The sequence below is a fragment of the Macaca mulatta genome, chromosome 16, assembly GCF_049350105.2.
Source record: "Macaca mulatta isolate MMU2019108-1 chromosome 16, T2T-MMU8v2.0, whole genome shotgun sequence".
In the NCBI taxonomy this organism is placed as follows: domain Eukaryota; kingdom Metazoa; phylum Chordata; class Mammalia; order Primates; family Cercopithecidae; genus Macaca; species Macaca mulatta.
This window is the reverse complement of record NC_133421.1, coordinates 88,408,883-88,430,905: the sequence shown is the minus strand read 5'-3', so window position 1 is coordinate 88,430,905 and position 22,023 is coordinate 88,408,883. Positions and strand designations below refer to the sequence as shown.

The window sequence follows — 22,023 nt, the reverse complement described above, 5'->3', positions numbered from 1 at the left end:
AATCGCTGAGTTGTATTGTCTAAAAATGTCCTCCCTCTCCCAGACAGTGCCTCCTCCCCTCAAATGTTGACCTCTAGATCCTTCAAGATCGGTTCCGCAGTGCAGTATTTGAGTCTCCCCAGATCTCTTACAGAGAATGCTGCTGAGAGTGTGCATTTTCTTAAAAGTCACTCCCCTCGATAGTATACCTGTGCCACTATCTTTCCACCGCTCCCAGGGACTTTTTCTATTCTTCCTCTACCAGCCTGGAATACTCTGGGCCTTCAGAGCCTGATCATCCTTAGCATGCCATGTAATGTAAGGTTTTTTTTGTTTTTGTTTTTGTTTTAGCGCTGCCATTACCTGTGTCCTCCAATGGACTGTTGTGTTTTGAAGGGGGAGATACTTTGTTCTCATGACCTTTGTAGGTCTAGCTCTTGGCTAACATAGTGCTTAGCACAATTCGACAGACATCATTTAGAATGAACACATGGGAAAGATTCAAATCTTTTTTGAATAAATCAGTGTACACTTTTATTATTATTATTAATTAATTTTTTTTTTTTTGAGACAAAGTCTGGTTCTGTCGCCGAGGCTGGAGTGCAGTGAGGTGGTAACAGCTCACTGCAGCCTTGACCTCCTGAGCCCAGGTGGTCATCACCCGCCTCGCCCTCTGAAGTAGCTGAGACCTACAGGCAAGCGCCACCACACCCAGCTAATTTTTTAGTTTTCTGCAGAGACGGAGTCTCTTCATGTTGCCTAGGCTGGTCTCGAACTCCTGGGCTCAAGTGATCCTCCCACCTCGGCCTTCCAAAGTGCTGAGATTATAGGCATGAGCCATCATGCCTGGACTTTTAAATTATTACTCTGATGAGTAAATAAATATGTGAGGAGCAGCTGGAAAATGGGAGTATAGGCATTCTAAATGTGTTAGGCTCTTTCAGATGGAAAGTAAGAGAATCTCAGGTTACCGTGTAGTGATACTTTATCCTAAGAAGACAGAAGAAGTAGGCAACTTGGTTGCTACACTGTCATTGTGGGTCTTGGAGCTCAGGTCTCCTTGTGGGAAAATGGTCTTTATAATCAAATCTTGCAGATGTTGTATAATTTCATTAGTCTACATGGTGAGGAATAGAGGAGGTTCAGAGAAAAATATAAATGTATTTTGTATACCTCAGAATTTTAGAAAAGAGAATCCTGAATATGGTTTTTTGGAGGGGTTGAGGAAGAAGTAACTGAGGTTTAAATTTTATCTTTGCAGGGATACCTGTTCTGACCATCTTATTTAAAACTTAACAATACCTGATCCCACCCCCTGCCACATACTTCTCTTTTCCCCATAGCACCCATCACTTTCTAGCATGTTACTTATTATTTGTTGCGTATATAGTTTTTTGCCTGTATAGTACAAGCCTATTATCACTGTCGCTCAAATTAGCCAGTGTGTGTGGACGAAGGGCAAACCAATGTTGATATTAACAAAGCCCTTTCAGGAAATAAGTACTGGTGAATATGCACATAGGAACTGGCACGTATGCTGGATAGAACATGAATTGCCTCTCCTCTCCCTGTATATGTTTAAAAGGTAATGGAATTTTTTTTTTCTTTTTTTTGAGACGGAGTCTCGCTCTATTGGCAGGCTGGAGTGCAGTGGCACGATCTCGGCTCACTGCAACCTCCACCTCCCAGATTCAAGCAATTCTCCTGCCTCAGCCTCCAGAATAGCTGGGACTACAGGTCCGTGCTGTCACGCCCGGCTAATTTTCATATTTTCAGTAGAGATGGGGTTTCAGCATGTTGGCCAGGATGATCTCGATCTCTTGACCTTGTGATCCACCCGCCTTGGCCTCCCAAAGTGCTGGGATTACAGGGGTGAGCCACCGCACCCGGCCAGGTAATGGAATTTTTTGGTGCTATGTCTGTCAATCTTTTAACAATCTTTTCATGTAGCCAGCAGAGGGCAGCACAGATGGAATTTACCACGTTCAATATTTTTGACTTTATTTTAAAGGACGTTTAAAACTACTGTAGCAACCACTTCTGGGAGTAGTGTGAAGTGTATTTCAATTTCAGGTTTATTCTTATTCTTTCTCACTTGTGAATTGTGCTGTTTCTGCATCGTCTTTATGGAGAAAGATGTTTCTGTTTACTTTATCGTCATGAATATGTCAAATTAATACTTTCCAAAGTCTTTTTGACACATTTCCAAATGCCGCCAAGGGCTGTGGTGAGGTTGGCGATGGTGGGTCCTGAAGGGGCACTGTTCTTTTGCCCCCAGAAAGTGGCAATTACTTGAACCAGAGTTCTTCGAGGTCTTCCCAATGCTCTCAGGCTCCGCGGTGCACAGAAGACCACAGCCCCGGCTCGAGGATCCTCTCTGAGCATCTGACCAAACGCTTTTGACCCCCTTCTCAGAAAGAAAAATCCCCAAACTGTAAATACTCAAAACCACACAGTTTTTCAGTTTTGTGGCAAGTCATGGAACTGATCATGGATTTTCTGGATAGAAACTAAGTAAGATCAGTCTTTGTGATGCATACCTCTCTTATTTTTTTTCTTGCAAGAGTTACTGGTCCTTAGGCAAAAATTGGAGTAAATGCAAATTGTGTACATAAAACAAAGGATATGGTTTAGGTTTTCTTTTTTTTTGACATCTAATCGGTTTTGAGTTTTTCTTTGATAACAAAAGTGCTGACAAGTCTGTTTCATAAAGGTATGTACTAGCAAATATGATCAGAAATCCCGTAGCTTGCTTTGCTAGGTACAAGGTAAGCCTATGTCAAGGAATGGCAAGTTCTTTGAATTCTTGGTGACACATTACATATATCCTTTGTCATCAACTCTTTTTTCCCCCAAGGTCTAACAGTTGCATTTATGTCTATAAACAAAACTAGTATACATCTATGTTTTTTAGGTAACCAAAGTAGAAGGAACCTTTGAAAGAATTGTGCAGTGTGTCCAGGTGTCTGGATTTCTGCCTGCAGAGACTGGACAAGTCTTTGTTATGCTCCACCCCACCTTGCAGATGTTCTTCGGGACTTTGGAGGACACTCGCATGATTGTATGCCCTAAGCTGTCTCCCATTGGCAGCCCGTTAGGAAAGATCTAAGCTGCAGAGAGAGAACACCAGGAAGCAAAATGATTCACCCCCAAATTCCAGAAAGGCTTCAAGGTACCCAGGACCTCTGAGAATGGAGACAGGGAAACGAGGGTGGTTTGAAAGTGTTCATTGTGGCAGTTAAGATTCCCAGGTCTCTACCTCCTGCAGCAAGGCGGTTTCTCTCGCGCTTCTGGTGAAACATGAAGGTTTAATTTCTGAAGAAGGCTGTGAAGATACAGAGAGCGAGTGAAAATCTATATTTATTTAAAAAAATACCAACCAAGAAGCAGCACCGAAAAAGTCTGTATATTTAATTGTGAGATCCCCATCCTTTCTCCCTCAGTGTAGCCCCCCAAATACTGGTGGTCAGTTTTATACTCCATACAACCCAGGTTGGGGATTGGAGAATACTTCTTTGGGTAACTAGTCCAAGCAAAAATAAACTACAGAGCCCTACATGTGGGGTCTCTACACATTACTGCCTTATCATGTTACATTGCCACGCATCCATCTGTAGGCCATGCCTGCCACACAGCTTTTAACCAGGTTATTAGTGTGTCACTCTTAAATGAGGAGAAATAGACTATGCTTGCCTAGAGACTTAAGGAAAACCTTCAGTGTTAGCAAGCAGAAGAGCAAATAGAAGTTTAAGGAAACAGGTCATGGGACATGTAGAAGAAAGCTTTACAAACTATATACTTAAGAGTCTCAGATATTAAATTAATGAAACAAGAATAGGCTGCTATCAAAAAGGACTGTGGGTTGAGTCTTTCTTATCTGAAATGCTGGGAACCAGACATGTTCTAGATTTCAGAACTTTTTGGATTTTGGAGTACCTGCACTGTACTTGCCAGAGCATCCCTAATCTGAAAACTAGAAATCCAAAATGCTCCAGTGAGCATTTCCTTTGAGTGTCGTGTTGGCACTCACAACATTTAGGATTTGGGCACGTTTCAGGGATTTCAGATTTTGGGTTTGTGTTAGGTAGACAGCTTCAGAGGCCATGACACGGGAGCAAAGCTGGAGACCAGTGTGGGGTCTGGTGCACTGTGGACGAGGACAGAGAAGGAGGGGCTGGTGAGTGGACGGAGATGATGGGAGAATTCTCCACAATCCCACAGCCCAGAGATAATGATTGTTAATGTGTTAAGTATATATTCTTCCTGGCTTATTTCCTTTTTCATTTTTATAGTCTATGCATTTTTGTTACATGATTTTTTCATTTAACAGTATAACATAGACATCTTTCTGTCTCTACAAAAATAGTTATGCAACATTTTCCAATTTCTTTTTTTAAGTGCCAAGGAATACTTTTAAGTAACTTGCAGGACAAATGCCCACACTAAATAAATACAACAGAAGCTCTGACATCACCACACCACAGAAGCATAGACATTAAAATACTACATTATGTCTATCTAGTTGGCATGTGTTTTAAATGATAATCCACACTGTGCATTTAGCTGTGGCTAGGCTAGCACTTTATTTTTTATTTTTATTTATTTATTTATTTATTGAGACGGAGTCTTGCTCTGTCTCCCAGGCTGGAGTGCAGTGGCACGATCTCAGCTCACTGCAACCTCTGCCTCCCGGGTTCAAGTGATTCTCCTGCCTCAGCCTCCCGAGTAGCTGGGATTACAGGTGCGCCCATCACCACGCCCAGCTAATGTCTGTATTTTTAGTAGAGACAGGGTTTCACCATGTCGGCTAGGCTGGCCTCGAACTCCTGACTTCAAGTGATCCACCCGTATCGTCCTCTCAAAGTGCTGGAATTACAGGTGTGAGCCACCACGCCTGGCCTATTTATTTTTGAGACAGTGTCTCACTCTTGCCCAGGCTGGAGTGCAGTGGCACAATCATAGCTCACTGTAGCTTCAACCTTGCAGATTCAAGCGATCTTCCTGCGTCACCCTCCCAAGTAGCTGGGACCACAGACATGTGCCACCACGCCCAGCTAATTTTTACATTTTTTATAGAGATAGAGTCTCACCTTCTCTCCCAGGCTGGTCTCAAACTCCTGGGCTCAATCAGTCCTCTCACCCCAGCCTCCCAAAGGGCTGGGATTATAGGCATGAGCCACTGGCCCAGCAGGCCAGCATGTTAGAAGACAGCTGGTAAATGAAAACAGTTATTTTGGAAATCAGTTTTATAGCAGTGTATAGTGAGCCTTAAAGTAGTTCCTATCTTTTGACCAACCCTTAAGCCCACTTATAGAAATTTAGCCCAAGGAACCAGTAGGAGCTGAGGAGGCAAAGGTTACAAGGATGTTGCAGCATTTTACAGGATGTAAGGAAAGAAGAAGATTAATGCCAACAGTAGAACTGGTTAAGTAAGTTACAACATATACATAATGCAACCATTAAACATACCGGCTCCTTCAATTCCCTTCCAGCCTTAGGGTTCTTTCTAGCCTTCCCCCTTTTCATGTTTCCAAATTCCTTTTCCTGACAGTGGGAAACCTGGCCCCCATGATCTGGCTTGAGGGTCGCACCCGACACCTTCCTTTTGCCCCCAGCTCTACTTCCTGTCCGATCCCATCCTGCTCTCTGCCTGAGGCTGTCCTGGAGGGAGTATGTTTTCAGGCTCTTGTACCCTCTGGTTCCTGGTTGGGTTTGACCAGGAGATGGGAGGGTGAGGGAAGAGTGAGGTCAAGGTGAATCTGTCCTGCTGGTGACTAAGGCTTGCTGAATCCTCTGCCAACGCTCTTGCCAGAGAGCTCCCATTTGCCACTTGTAGCAGCAGTATGGTGCCCTCGCATCCCGTCTGACTTAGCAGTGATGGGGGCTGCCCCTGTTGCTAATCTGGGGGGCTTTGTTACTCCTTGATGTTCTCTCTAAACTCTGCCCTCACTCTGCATATCTTACCTTTCTCCACACTCCCACTCTAGGAATGTTTCTGTCTCTGGGATTGTGATTGATATGGGTATTATGCTTTCAAAAAACAAACCTTCCCTAGAATATTACATAAATATTCACGTAATTTTTTTTTCTAGTGTCATTTATTTAATTTCTTTGTAAAAATAGGATCTTGGTCTTGAACTCCTGGCTTCAGGTTGGTCTTGAACTCCTGGCTTCAAGCAGTCCTCCCACCTTGGCCTCCCAAAGTGCTGAGATTACAGACGTGAACCACAACTCCCAGCCTAGTTTTAAAACATTTTAGGCCGGGCACGGTGGCTCAAGCCTGTAATCCCAGCACTTTGGGAGGCCGAGACGGGCGAATCATGAGGTCAGGAGATCGAGACCATCCTGGCTAACATGGTGAAACCCCATCTCCACTAAAAAATACAAAAAACTAGCTGGGCGAGGTGGCAGGCGCCTGTAGTCCCAGCTACTCGGGAGGCTGAGGCAGGAGAATGGCGTAAACCTGGGAGGCGGAGCTTGCAGTGAGCTGAGATCCGGCCACTGCACTCCAGCCTGGGTGACAGAGGGAGACTCCATCTTAAAAAAAAACAGAAAAAAAAAAACATTTTAAACCATTACATGCTTGAGTATTCCCACCTAATCTGTTGCTGGAGGGAGGCTAAAGTCTATTTAAGGGATTTATTAATTAAAAATATAGAATGTCTTGAATCAACAGCGCTTGCATCAGAGTGCTCTATGTGTGATTTGTAATATGAATGGCGACAAGTGTTTTCTTCTACTGTGTTGGTTTATTGCTTTTCTCAGGGCCTGTGCTAGCTCCCGAATGTTTCCGATATCATTTGTTCAGACACTGCTCCGAGGCCCTAGATTATTGTTCTGGTTTTGTAATGCGCCATTATTTTTTTAGTTATTTTAAAGTGTACTTTGAAACTTCTAAAAAGTTTCCATTTAAATAAATACATTGTAATCTAACACTCTGTTTGGGATCGATACCATAGATGTGCCTTATGAGCTGGGTATTGTATGTGTTAATCTCTCAGAGGCAATCCCAGTTTATGCTGACTGGCTGATGTAATTATTAATAGTGCCCATTTGCAACCTCAAAAATATCTCAATATGGATGATAAATTATATGGTCACTTACAAGTGAGTGAAGCATAGTTTGGTGGTGCAGTGGTTAAATGTCTATTTTAAGGAATTGGAGACATGAGATTCATTATTTTCTTTTTTAACAGTGTTAGTTGTTGTACTAGAGATGACAGTGTGATGTCGAGCCAGGTACGCCTTGCCATGCTTCCAGCTTTAAGGGACGCTGCCTGGCCAGGAGCCTATGAGGTGGCCTGCTGTGCCCAGTAGGGATGATGGCTATTACATGAGCCAGTCAGAGTCCCTCTTTTGCGAATGTGAAGTGGAAGTATAACAAGAACGAGGCATTGAATAGTGGGAACAGAAGCTAAAAGTCGCGAGGCCTGGAGGAGCAGGGGACCTGGGAGGCCATGGGTGGGTGGAAGGAATGATGGGGCCTGTGAGGCAGAGGTTGTGGGGAGTGGAGAGGGGGGACCCGGTTGGCAGCCTATCAGAAGATAGTAGCTCCGGGCCTGGTGCAGTGGCTCACGCCTGTAATCCCAGCACTTTGGTAGGCTGAGGAGGGTAGATCATTTGAGGTTAGGAGTTTGAGACCAGCCTGGCTAACATGGTGAAACTCCGTCACTACTAAAAATACAAAAATTAGCTGAGCATGGTGGCAGGCACCTATAATCCCAGCCACTCAGAAGGCTGAGGCAGGAGAATCGCTTGAACCCCAGAGGCAGAGGTTGCAGTGAGCCGAGATCGCGCCGCTGCACTTCAGCCTGGGCGACAGAGCGAGACTTGGTCTCAAAAAAAAAAAAAAAAAAGAAGAAGAAGATAGCAGTTCCATTCTTTCATTTGCCAGGCCGGAAAGCTTGGAATCACCCTTGAATTCTCTCTTTTACACCTCACATGGACTCCATTGGCACATCCTTGGCTGTACCCTGAAAGTAAATATGGCAAGAATATGGCCACTTTTATCAAGTAAGCCGCCAACCCGTCTCACCTGGATGACTATAGCAGCCCCCAGCTGGTCTCCAGCTCCTGTGCTGGCTGTCTGCAGTCTGTTCTTCCCCATAGCCAGAGTGGTCTTGTTACAAAGGAAGCCACAAAATGCTGTGTTGCTCCGAACCCTGGCAGCAGCTATGCATCTCACCCAGAATGGAAACCAGAGTCCTTAAAATAGCCACCAAGGCCCCATGCAGTTCGCCCACTGCCCTCCTCACCTCTGCGACCATATCTTCCACTCCTCCCTACACTGTTCTTCCTGCTCCGGCCACAGTAGCCTCCTGGCCCTTCTCAGCAGAGGCCTTCCCTGACTGCACTTCACTTCCCCCACTCCTCAGTACTTATTACCATCTGACATACTGCATATTTTACTTACTTGTTTCCCCACCTTTCCCATCTCGACAGAGTGGAGACACCATGAGGGCAGGCATTTTTGTCTCTTTGGTCCTCTGATGTCTCACTAGTGGCTGGCACTTAGTGTGCTCAGTGAATGTTGAATGAAACACAAATGATACCACTAGCTTTGTAAAAACTTTTTAAAAACAAGTGACAGGTTATGACAAAATATTTGTAACTTTTAATACAAAGGATTTGTAATCTACAAATGATTTAAAAAACGATAAGCAATAGAAAAGTGGGCAAAGACTTTGAAAAAGCAATTCACGAAAGGGGAAATACCTCAAACTTATGAAAAAGGTAATCAGCATCATCAGTAAAATCAGGTCAGTGCAAGTGACCACCAACAATGAGAAACCATTTCCCACTGTCTGCCTGGCAGGAGTTAGGCTTGGTCCCATCAGGGACGTGGCAAAAGCACTTTGGCAGCATCTGTGAAAGCTTTAAGTACTCAAGCCTCATGACCAGCTTTTCTGCTGGTCTATCTGGGTGTCTATTCCAGAGAAACGCTATACCATTTGACGGTAGGGAGAAAATAGAAGTGACCTGTCCTCTTTTAAGTTGGGATCACTGGCTGTGAATCAGACCTGATACCAGAAGATAGAAATGCTGTTTGGGAATCAATAAACGTAGGTTTTGAAATGGTGCAGGGTGGGACTTAAAACTGTGATTTTGACATACTAAACCAAAAGGTGACATGTTGGGTTTATATTAGTTGCCACTACAAAACAAAGTGTTTTTTTTTTTTTTTTTTTTTTTTTAATACATGCATATGTATTTATTCAACTGTTATTAGGCAAGAAAGAAGAGATTGTGATGAAGTCTCTGCCCTGGAGTCATGTCAGCACCTGTGGTCACCTTCAGAGTCTGACTGGAGACAGCGCCCTGTTGTCTTGCTATAGATGTGTGTGTTTCCAACTCTCCTATGAGAACTGACCAAAGTCTAGCACTTCCTGCAAAGCTGCTGCACGAGTTTGCATTTACAACCAAGACTAATAGGGAGGGGTTTGGGAGTCCAGCAGAGAGCAGGGTGTAGAGGGTGGGCTCTGCAGCCAGGTCTCGTGCTTTGGCAAGCTGTGTAACCTCTCTGGGTGCCAGCATCCTCATCTGTGATCTGGGGATGGCGAGGACACTCACCCCATGGGATGTTTTCAGGATTAGATGAGTTAAGTCACATCAAGCTAGGCACAGAGTAAGCACGCGATAAATGTTAGTTACCTACTGTGACGATGCAGTGGGAAGCTATATCTGGAGCCAGCAGTTCTTCTTGTGAGAAGTTTTTTCTATGAAGATAATTAAAAAGATGTGCCAAAACGTGTGCACACGGGTATTGAGATGCATAGAAAAATTGGAAATCACTTAGAAGTCTAACAATATGGGGCTGGTTAAACATTATGTCTAGACTGAGAAGAAGAATAAATGTGATAGATGTCCATTTACAGTCGTGAAAAAATGTTTGTTATAAGTAAAAGTAGGTGGCTATAAAACAACATAAAATATCGTGTGTGTGTGTGTGTGTGTGTGTGTGTATAAAAGAGAGAGAGAGAATATATATAATACTTATAACAAAAGTCTGGAAAATGTCTACCAAAATGTCATCGATGGTTATCTCTTGGTGATAGTATTAAGGTGGGTTTTTTTCCCTTGTTACTATTTTCTAATTTTCAGCAATGAATCTGTGTCATGAACATAATAGAACTATGCAGGAAAGAATCTTGGGTGCGGCATATTACAAATCATAATGGGGATAAAACTGAACTTAGATTGGGAGTTTGGCCCTTGGATTTTTTTTTTATTATTATTATTTTTTGCCTCTAATATCGGCTTTCTGCTTTTAGCCTGTGACCTCATAACTTGCTGTAATGATTACGATCTCTTAGTCACTGTCTTGGGAAATGGGCTATTATCTCATTGTAAGGGGACCAGGGATTTTAATGATTCCATTTTAAGAAAGTGTAGTCGGCTTTCCATGGGCTCCCCATCCATGGATTTAACCTATTGTGGATGGAAAATATTTGGAAAATAAAAAAAGGTCACACCTGTACTGAACACATACAGACTTTTTTCTTTTCGTTTTCTCTAAACAATATAGCATAACAACTGTTTACATAGCAGTTACATTGTATTTGGTATTAGAAGTAATCTAGAGATGATTTAAAGCATATGAGTAGATGTATGTAGCTTATGTGCAAATAATTAAGGACTCAAGCATCCGTGGGTTTTGGTGTCCATGGGGGTTCCTGGCACCAGTCCCCCTTGGATACCAAGGGACAACGATACTGGAAAGTGAGGAGAAAAACAGCGGCGAGCCCTGGCTATGACTTTGGTTGGGTTTGAGAAAAGACTAGAAGTGTGCTACTAAACTGGTTTGACTCCAGTGTAAGATTGCTTTCAGGGAAGCAGATGGTTAACACACTCGGAAGGTGCTTGAGCTTGACTTCAGGAACTGGGTGGTGGCACTGACTGGGAGTGCCGCTTCTTTGGAGGCTGGAGGCTGATTGGCCCAGGCGTGCAGCCAGCCATTGCCTGTGTTCAGGAAGCAGCTCTGAGCTGTCCTAGTGGCTGGGCAGCTTCACAGGTATCCCCAGCCCCTCCCAGTCAGACCCCACAGGAAAACTTGGCTCTCAGTAAGTTACCGCTCTCCTTAAAGGACAGAGTGGACTTTTCGTGTCCAGCTGTAAGGAAACAAGATGGTCCTTAAAACCGAAGAAGAGGATGGTGAGTCACAGCTGCCGCCCCCAGCCGGGACTACGCAGCTTGGGGTATATGGAGTGGAGTTTTCCGTATCTCTTTTGATTAGTATGTGAAATCCTCTGAGGATAGTTTACTGAGCCTTTTGGGGAGGAGTTAAGGACCAACCTAGAGTCTGGTTTTTATCTTACTGTTTTCAGGAGAAAGACTGCATAGTCTCTTAGTAGTTAGGAAGCTGAGGCTCTCTTGGGGGGGGGGGTGTGGGTGGGTGGGTGGGTGTGTGTGTGTGTGTGTGTGTGTAAGGTAACTCAGTGTTTTTAAACCAAAGAGGTTCCCCTCCAATCTTTGCTTCCGTTAGAGTTCTGCGTTGGGTGTTTCTTGGTAGGTTCCACTTCATACTTGTTGACTGTATCTACTTCCTGTATCGAAATAACAGTTGGTCAGAACTTCTGGGAATTCCACAGATATCCAGAAAGAATCTGATGCTGAAAAGTAAAGACAATAGAGATCAGATTGAAAGAACCAGTGAGATTCGGGATAAATAATACTTGTTTTATTAAATAAAATGTATCTAAGGGAAAAGACAATTAATGTGGTCTTCTCCCTTTGGTTGTTAGGTGAGGACTGTTTGAAGCCTGGGAGGACAGGGTCTGTAGAACTTCCTTCATCTGCTCCACACCCGTACTGTAAACAGTGGAGCTATGAGTAATGGGATGACGAGTTGTGGCTTCTAAATCCCAAGAGATTCTGCTGAAGAGCTGTGTCTTAAAGCCCTGGATCAGCACAGGAGTTGTGTTTGTGGACATGTGTGTGTTTTATTGTATTTTATTGTGCCACGTTTATCAGATGGTGATGTTGTAATGCTGTAAGACAAAATAGTAAAATGTGTACTGCTTTGTAGCTGGTAATGTATGATATATTTAAATTTGGAATAAATATTTGGCTGTGTTTCAAAGTGGATTTTGTGAAAGTTGTAATAAAATTTGGGGGTCCTCTTTAGGCTTTTCCCACTCTGGTTCACTATAAAGCACATATTTTAAAGCCCCACCTCTAAGTGCAAATGATCCTGGACAGTGTCCACGGGCAACACTGAAAACTGCAGCACGCGTCGGGGACGCTGGGAGGGAAGCACGCACAGGTATCCATAACGATACTTCTGTATCTGAAGAGGGGACAATAGCGAGGGGCAGTGCCAGGCCAGGACTGAACTGCCTGATTGGTGCTTTTGTAACTGAAAGGTGAGTCCACACTAGCCAAGGTCTAGTTCCAAAGGGAACACTTTTGAGAGTGGAAGAGGACGCTAGTGACTATGCTGGGACAGCGGGAGTGAGTGGGGCCTGGCCGTGGTCCCTCATGCTTACTGGCTGCTGGTTACTCTGGGTGAGCCTAGCTTCAGACCCACCGGAGGTGCAGTGTAATAGTCACTTTTTATCCTGGAGGCTTTAAAAGTCAACATAAACTACCCTATTCAACAGTGGGAGTGAGGGGGGCGGGGCATGGGGTTAGGGACCGGGAGCTTAGAGGTCGAATTACTGAACAGCTTTGCTTTGACCAAGTAACCTTAAAGAACTGGTGCTTCTCTGCTTCCCTCACCCCCTCCCATGGCATTTCCTTGTGTTGTCACCTGGGACTGAAGGCAGCGTTGCCCTTTAAACCACCGCTAAAATAGATGCCCTTAGACATTGCCATGAGAGACAGAGTGGCATTTAGGTAGGTGTAAAAGGAGGGGAACAAATGGAGTTTCCTCTGGCAGGTCCCTGAAATCCCAGGAGAGGGCAGAAGTTAAGAGTTGGTTATGCTTTCCACAGAGCTGCTTTTAACTAGACTTAATGCCCTAAAGAACACGCCTAAGAAAGGGTATGTGGGGGTTTTTGAAAATATTCTTTAAAGAAGTCAGACTCTTCTGCTATATTAATCTCAAACCCACAATTTTTAGGTTAAAAATATTGCTTTCTGGCTGGGTGCAATGGCTCATGCCAGTAATCCCAGCACTTTGGGAGGCCAAGGCAGGCGGATCACCTGAAGTCAGGAGTTCGAGACCAACCTAGCCAACATGGTGAAACTCTGTCTCTACTAAAAGTACAAAAATTAGCCGAGTGTGGTGACAGGAGCCTGTAATACCAGCTCCTTGGAGGCTGAGGCAGGAGAATAGCTTGAACCCGGGAGGCCGAGGTTACAGTGAGCTAAAATCATACCACTGCACTCCAGCCTGGGTGACAGAGTGAGACTTTGTCTCCAAAAAAAAAAAAAAAAAAAGTGCTTTCTGCCTTTCTTACCTGGTACACTGGTACATACATCAGTTTTCATTCTGTATATGTGTGTTAGTGAGAATTAACCAGTGTAATTAATTGGGCACTATTTTCTTAACTACCATAAATTACTATTATTTTTAACTATTTAATCTTGTTAATGGCTAGTCCCCCTTGATTTGCCTTTTTTTTTTTTTTTTTTTTTTGAGACAAGAGTCTCGCTCTGTGGCCCAGGCTGGAGTGTAGTGGTGCACTCTTGGCTCACTGCAACCTCTGCCTCCCAGGTTCAAGCGATTCTCCTGCCTCAGCCTCCTGAGTAGCTGGGACTGCAGGTGCACGCCACCACACCCGGCTAATTTTTGTATTTTTTGTAGAGACGAGGTTTTGCCATGTTGGCCAGGCTTGTCCTGAACTCCTGACCTCATGTGATCCACCCACCTCGGCCTCCCAAAGTGCTGGGATTATAGGTGTGAGCCACTGTGCCCAGCCTTGATTTGCCTTTGAACCCTCTCTTTGGCATCTCTTTGGGATAGAATCCAAAATCTTTGGTGTGGGACCTGAGACCCTTCATAGGCAGATGCTAAGCCCCTTTCCTGGTGGCAGTTCAGGCCTGCTGTGTCCTGGGCCCTGCCCTGTGGTGTGCCCATTGTTGCTGGCCTCCGTCACTCCCATACGCTTTATCTTGCTTGGTATACACCATTCTCTCTTCCTTCTGGGGAATCCATTGGTCCTTCAAGTTCTGGCTCATAGGCTGGCCCCTCTGAAGCCTCTTGGCATTGCCTGGAATTCTGTGAGTACTTGCCGCACTTGGCCGCTGTGGCGGGGTGTGCTGCTGCTACGGGCTTACATGGCTCTCCCCGCTGGCCTTCGCTTTCTGTGCAGGCCAGGGACTGGAGCTGTTTAAATCCTAGCTCCAAGCACAGGCTGCGTCTATGGCAGACGCTCAGTGAACACTGAGCTGAAGTGAATCTGTGTATTTCAGCAGGAGAAAAATGAGAGCTGAGGATGCAGCCGGTGACCCGAGTGTGAATTGGGCTCTGTGAGTAGTGTACCTGAGGTAGATTATTTGTACTCAGTGAGTCTTTATCTTACCTGTAAACTGATGAGAACAGTTTATTGTCAGGAAATAAGCAGAGTTACAGTTGCACTTTGTTGAAAAGTTTAAAAAAGTGGAAATGAGAAAATGTTTTAAGCTGTAAGATAGCATGTGTGTATAAACTAGTATTATTTGTAGGAAACTATGCCAAATAGAATAAAGTATAGGCTTCCTCAGTGGGACACTGGATTTTCAGATTGCATCTAAAATGTTGTCCTTGATGAACTTTCCACGTTATCCCTTTTTTTTTTTTTTTTTTTTTTTTTAAGATGGAGTCTTACTCTGTTGCCAGGCTGGAGTGCAGTGGTGTGATCTTGGTTCACCGCAACCTCTGCCTCCCAGGTTCAAGCGATTCTCCTGCCTCAGCCTCCCGAGTAGCTGGGACTACAGGAACGTGCCACCACGTCCGGCTAATTTTTGTATTTTTAGTAGAGACAGAGTTTCACCATGTTGGCCAGGATGGCCTCTATCTCTTGACCTCATGGTCCACCCGCCTCGGCCTCCCAAAGTGCTGGGATTACAGGCGTGAGCCACCACACCCAGCAGTTATCCCATGTTTTAATGTGTGCCATGGGATTGTGGTAGTCTCTAGTTGGACAAGTTGCTTAAGTTGAGGTGTTTGCAGGAAGACCTGAGGTGCTATAACTATCAATTCACATCCTTCTAGATATTTCTCACTCCCTTCCTTATGGATTTTGTATTTTGCAGAATCAAAAATGGTTACATCTTTATTTTTAAGCAGGAGCATGTTTGGCATTGTACAAAGCATACATCATAGCAAGAAACCTGTATCACCATCTGCTGTGACAAGTTTTGAAGAGGATTCACTCTGGTTTGAATTTTATAGGCTTTCCTGTTGAGTACACCAGAGATGAATGCTCATGGTATTATACAGAGGATTAGAACTGCACTTTCTTCTTAATGAAGGTGAATAGAAACAAGGGCTTGGATTCTGCCCCTTTGAAGAAAGCTGACCCTTACCCATTGTCTGAGTCTTTCTGTAGCCTCTCAAGTCCTCTCTTCATTATGGAATATGAAAGCACAGGACTGGCTGTGGGGGGTCAAAACCCAAAGTCTGATTAGACAGGAGGGAATGTGGAAGGCAGCAGGTGGAATTTTCTAAGAAGTCAGTATCGGTGGAGAGAAAAGGCAGGTTATCATAGGTCTTGGTAGGCACAGGTCTGGGCACTAAGAGCCTTTGTTAGCCTGCAGTGTGGTCAGCCGAAGGGAGGACAGAGTCAGGGACCGTAGGTGCAGATAGGAGGCAGAGTTGGTGCAGGAGTGGCCCTAGGAAACAGGAGAGATTCCCGTTTTCATCCACCCCTCCCTGTGCTTCAGGAGGGTTCGCGGGAACGTGTGTGGCTGCAGGCTGACAGAACCTGCAAGCAGGTTACTGCTGGTTAAATCAGAGATGGAGGGCTAGACCTTCTGGAAATTTTTAATAGTATCCATCTCTCATTTTTCCCTTGGATCTTGACAATCCTGCAAAGGCAACTTTACTGAATTTACAGTGTTCTTGTCTCTGCCTTTCTTTCTGTTTTCAGCCCAGCTGAGATTTCCTTTTTAGAAAAGGACTCTTTAAAACTGCCACCATCTTCTCCTGTTTACCTTCTGAAGAACTTCAACTTATGGGGAATTCCTGTGGGTTTTGTGTTACATCTGGAGCCATTAAGTAACTAACTGGGACAGAGTCACTAACAGTTGTGTAATCACAGACTCTTAAAGCCATGAGGTGCCTTAGAAGTTACCTAGTCTAGCCCTGGTCAGTTCAGTAAATGAAAGCCATTGCTGTGGCTCCTGGGAAGGACTCTGAAAACTGAGCCCAAATCAGCCAGGATTTTAAGTTTTAACAGCCACTGTTGAGTTTTGATGATCTCATGCCTTCATATATTCCTAGTTACCTTTTTGTTTTTCTCCTGACTACATGATGTGTTTGATTCAGTAGACCTAGGTAATACACTAGGGGAAAAATGGAGACAGAAAAGTCACATTCTGCTGTCCTGTAGATCAGCTGGTATGTGAGGACTCGCCCAGACACATTCATTTCTTCCTTAAGAAAATAATTTCGTGCCGAGCGCAGTGGCTCACACCTGTAATCCCAGCACTTTGGGAGGCCGAGGCGGGCGGATCACAAGGTCAGGAGATCGAGACCTTCCTGGCTAACATGGTGAAACCCATCTCTACTAAAAATACAAAAAATAAGCTGGGCGAGGTGGCGGGCGCCTGTAGTCCCAGCTACTCGGGAGGCTGAGACAGAGAATCACTTAAACCCGGGAGGCGGAGCTTGCAGTGAGCCGAGGTCATGCCACTGCACTCCAGCCTGGGCGACAGCGAGACTCCGTCTCAAAAAAAACAACAAAAAAAGAAAATAATTTCGTAACTTGTATCATGTTCTTCCATCCTCTACAGAGGAATCGTGGAAGCTCAACTTCTGACCTAAAAAAAGATGCAGTGAATTTCTTTTTTTGAGTCAGTGACTGTTTTTTTTTTTTTTGAGATGGAGTCTCGCTCTGTCGCTCAGGCTGGAGTGCAGTGGTGCGATCTTGGCTCACTGAAAGCTCTGCCTCCCGGGTTCACACAATTCTTCTGCCTCAGCCTCCAGAATAACTGGGACTACAGGCGCCCGCCACCACACCCAGCTAATTTTTTTTTTTGTATTTTTGGTAGAGATGAGGTTTCACTGTGTTAGCCAGGATGGTCTCGATGTCCTGACCTCATGATCCGCCCGCCTCGGCCTCCCAAAGAAAGTGCTGGGATTACAGGCGTGAGCCACCGCGCCCGGCCTACTCAGTGACTATTGACGCCTTTCCTTCTGGTGTCTAAAGCCTCTTTCCCTTTGTATTTTCTGTGAAGAGTCAGGATTCTGAGTCGCAGAATTCAAACGAGAGACCACATATGAAATCACAGCAGAATGGGTGTAGTTACGACAGGCACCTCATGGGCGTTAGAACAGCATCCAAGGATGTTTCTTCTATAATAGAAATGTTGGGCCAGTCTGAGCAAATGGTAAGTGGCTGGGGGCATTTCTGTATTTTCTTTGAATAAAAACTTCAACATCAAATTTTGGGTTAGTTGTGGATCCAGATACACAGATAGGCAGAAAAGGAAGAGTCCAAGCCTCCCCCACTCTCCTTCCACAGTCCTTGCTTTGAAAGGTGATTCCTGCTAGCAGTTTCAGGTACGTCCTTCTCAGAAGCTCCCTGTGTATTTAGCAAGCATAGGTGTTACTTGTGAGAAGGTGTTCTGTGCCATCCTGTTTCACCAGATGTGTCTTAGAGATCTTTTCATATTGGCATTTACAAATCACCTCATTCTTTTAAATTACCAAATAGTGCTTAGGTAGTTTAAAATTTTTGGAATTTGGGGCGCATAGCCATTCTTAAATGGAATTTAAGAATCAAATTCCTAAGTTTGATTCAAATCAAATCAAAAGGTATGTGCTGTTTATGTTTTGCTCGTGCCAAAGGTCGCACCAGTTTACACTCTCCCAGCAGCACGGGAGACTTACCTGTGTAGCCCACTCCTCTGACAGTATTTTGTGTCATCTGGCATTCTGATTCCTGCCAGACTAATGGAAAATGGTATGTTATTCGTGTTTTAATTTGCATTAAACACATAGTGACTGTGAGCATCTTTTTCTGTGTGACCATTTGTATTTCTCTTTTTGTAATCTGCCTTTTATATCCTTTGCTCATTGTATTCATCTTTGTTTTACTAATTTTTATGCTGCTTTCTTTGTGACTTAAAGAAGTTAACCCTAGCCAGGTGTGGTGGCACACGCCTATAGTCCCAGCTATTCTGGAGGCTGAGATGGGAGTATCGCTTGAGGCCAGGAGTCTGAGGCTGCAGTGAGCTATGATCACACCACTGCACTCCAGCCTGGGTACAGAGTGAGACCTTCTCTCTAAAAATAATAAGTTAATTAATTTTTTTAAAAGATATTAACCCTTTGTCGTATGTTTTGTGAATTTATTGTCTTAGTTGTTTACCTTTTGGCTTATGGGATATTATTTTTCACTCAGAAGCTTTTCATTTTCATGTCGCAAATGAACAGACTCACCAATATTATGACTATATTAATTCATGCTCTATTCTAGAATTATTCAGGTTTTATTTTACATTAACATCTTTGATTAAGCTAGAATTCATTTCAGCTTAGTTTTGTCCCAAATGGCTGGCTGGCTATTTATTTGCCCAGCACCCTTGACTGAATAATCCTATTTTTCTTTACCGATTCAAAGTGCTACCTGTGTGTTTCACTATTTCTTGAGTTTGTTTTCTGGTCTTTTTCTTCTCCTGCAGTTTCAATTACCGAAGCCTCACATGCTTTAATCTCTGGTAGCTGCACCCTCACATTACCCTTTCTCCCCTTCATGTTTTTCTGACTATCCTCATATATATGTTTTCCCATGTGAAGTTTAATATCCTTTTTATTATACTTCTGTAAACATCATGTTGGTAATGTAAATAATTTTTTTTGAGACAGAGTTTCACTGTCATTGCCCAGGCTGGAGTGCAATGGCACGGTCTTGGCTCACTGCAACCTCTGCGTCCTGGGTTCAAGTGATTCTTCTGCCTCAGCCTCCCAAGTAGCTGGGATTACAGGCATGTGCCACCACACCCGGCTAATTTTGTAGTTTTAGTAGAGATGGGGTTTCACCATGTTGGTCAGGCTGGTCTTGAACTCCTGACCTCAGGTGATCTGCCCACCTCGACCTCCCAAAGTGTTGGAATTACAGGCATGAGCCACCACACCTGGCGTAAATAATATTTTTAAACATCATGGTATATGTACGAGAACTTTCATTATTGGGGTCTTTCTACCTTTGCTCAGGTCCCCTTTGTTTTCCATGTTTCTTTTTCCTGTCTAGGGAGGCTGGCCCTGCTGCAGGAGCCAGCCTGGCCTGGGGAGGAGTTACCAGTGTTTGGGGTAAAATAGAGTTTGTCCAGAGAAACCAACTATATCTTGCCATCTAGAGGTGGGCATCCGTTTGTCATGGAGGGAGGCCATAGGACACCTTCATGATATCAGGGACTCACTGCTCTTTTCACGGGTCAGCACCTCTTGAGCTAGTTCTGGAGCAGGTGTGCTGACCTGGATCTCAAAGGTGCAGAGCTTGGCCTGCCTTCTGCTCCTCCTCTTTGCTCTCCTTGGCTGCCCCTGCCACAGGTCTCGACCTCTTTCTTCCTCCTAAAGTTCTGCCCGCTGCATGGGCAGGAGATAGGGGGCGGTCCAAGAGCAGCCTCATGACAGCAGCCGAGATGGAGAAGAAACCTGCCCTCCTAGCACACTGAGTTGGCACTGGAAGAATGCACTGGCCAGGAGGCTCGGGCCGGCCGTGCCTGTACCAGCCTCGCCCTGCTGGTAGGTGGAGGCAGGGGGCCAGTACCGCGGGGCTGCCCGTGACTTGGAAGGCTGGTGCCCTCATCAGCTCCTTCTTACACTTCTCCCAAACTTTTGCACACCCGGACTCTGGGAAACTCTGATAAGGGTGATGTCTGGAACAGGGAGCCAGTTTGTTCCTATTCTGAGGTGAAGGTAGAAATGACCTCCCTCTCAAGAGATCTTCAGGCCTTTCTCAGAGCAGGAACAGATGCCAGTTTTTGCTTCTTTGAACAAGAATTTTATGCTCTTAGCGTTTACTAAAGAATAATGAGACATTTTTAAGTATAGGGAGTGGAACAGAGTTTAAAGAAAAAAATCAAATAACTCCAGGCCTCTGTTTTCATGGGACACAGAAGGAGGAGAGATTGAGAATCCTGACTCGCCTAAGAGCTTTATGCTTATCATGTCTGTGGTGCTTGGAGCCTGTGGCCCAGGTGATTTGGGGTTTGGGGACGCCTCATGGGCAGAGAGGACCTTTGAGCAGCATTGTGAATTCGTGGGTTTGGGATGCTGATGAAACTGTTGAGATTTGAATGTATTCCTCGTGCCTCATTTTCCGCTTTAGAAATAAAGCGATTGGTGCACATTTCCCTTGCACACTTGTCAGAGGGTCGCTTTCTGGTTCCAGCTGTCCTTGCACCTGAGACACAGAACTGGAGAGAGGATGGGAAGTCAGTAGCGGTTTGGGGAATTAGTGCTGGATAAGGATGGTAGTTGAAGCTGTGAGCTGGAGTAGGGCGAGGAAATACTTCTTTGCTACCATTTCTGAATGGAAGTGCAGACCGCGGTGCAGTGAAGACTACTGCAAAGCTTCCAGTTCCTTTTCTTTCTCATGGCGCCTAGCTGCCGCTTCTTGCTCTTCCAGGAGAATTTCTTTCTTTATCTCTTGTCCCAACTCAACAACAGAATAGAATCCAGCTGTCTCAGTGTCAAATTCAAAGGCACCACAGTCTGCCTGGAGCTTGCTTTTCCAGGCTCTGTCCCTTGTGCCGCCCTTTCCACCTCTGTCTGGACTGCCCTCTCCCAGGCTCTCGCGTGGAGCCGTCTTGGACTAACCGGGGCCCTGCTCTTCTCTGACCCCCACTCTGCATAGCGCCTTGCAGACAGCATTTATTTGGCATTTACGGGCTGCCCGTTTCTTTTTTCTTTAAAAAGAATAGTAACACATGAGCTCTTTGAGGGCCGAAACCATGTCTTTCCAGCATTGTGTCTTCCACAGTAACTGACAGGGGGCCTCGTTTCCATGCAGTGAACTTTTAAAAAAATTGTTGAATTATGAGTCTGAGAAATTATTTTTTAAAACGTTCATTTTCTCTGTTGGGATTCCTGAGATGCCTGTTCTGTGGCCAGTCGTTTCCTGTGATTCTCTCTGATGGCTGTGGTTTGTTTTATAAGCTGGATTGTGCAGAGTATATATTGTGGCATCTGTTTTCTTCAGATATGAGGAGGGCCACACTGCACACTTCTTGGTTGCAGCTTTTTTTGTAACTTCTTTGTGGGCTGACATCCTTTTCTCATGTTGTCTGTGCCTAGAATTAACTGAAAGTGCAGGTTTTTGCCACCTGCAGTCTCTGGCCTGGGTCAAGCTAAAGCCTTTGCCTAGGTTCACACACTGCAGGTAATCCCCGGCTGTGATCCACTCTGTCGGCGTAGTGGAAGCTGGCCGTGTTAAAGGGAGAGCCATAGTGAGCCTGGCACATGATGACTGAGCCTTCTGTAGAGAGTGACGGGTCAGAACTCACCTGCTGGGCTCTTTCAGTCCCCGAAGAGAGTGTGTATGTGTGTATGTGTATCTGTGTAAAAACCAGTGATGTCACCTCAAAATAAGACAGCCCTTAGGACTATGAAAAGTGCTATGAGAATATTTACAGTACAAGATATTACTGAAAAGCAAGAGCTTAATTCCACATACATGTGAAATCCCTGAGAAACATGGTAGTAGATAACCAGCGTGGATAGTCCAGGCTGTCTTCTCCGAGTGTGTTTGTGTCATGTAATTTATCACCTGGTTATTTACCAAGTGATAAAGAAGGTCATCAGGTGATGGTTAATACGTGTGAACTGAGCAGGGAGCATGGCTAGAGGAATCGGAGTTCTCCCTGTAGGAGGTAAGACTCGATGGATGGCGAGGATGAGCTTCTGAACAAGAAGAAGGAAGCAAAGAGACATAACTGAGCACTCTGGTGGAT

The 22,023-nt window shown here is 44.7% G+C and overlaps 1 protein-coding gene and 1 long non-coding RNA gene across 7 annotated transcripts in view; one reads left to right on the top strand and one right to left on the bottom strand.

The window, feature by feature from the left end:
- The window catches only part of CYTH1 (cytohesin 1), a 106,127-nt gene that overhangs the window by 34,669 nt on the left and 49,435 nt on the right, over nucleotides 1–22,023 (top strand). The window contains exon 1 of one of the 6 annotated variants that reach the window (XM_015120350.3): nucleotides 10,854–11,130. Within the exon in view, the coding sequence (XP_014975836.1) occupies nucleotides 11,103–11,130 (28 nt within the window). The 5' untranslated portion in view covers nucleotides 10,854–11,102. 6 annotated transcript variants of the gene reach the window in all.
- Nucleotides 2,615–5,625, bottom strand: LOC144336008 (uncharacterized). Its single transcript, XR_013407400.1, has 2 exons — nucleotides 4,804–5,625; nucleotides 2,615–4,242 (listed from the first exon to the last, which is right to left on the bottom strand). It is a non-coding gene; the product is annotated as an uncharacterized LOC144336008 (long non-coding RNA).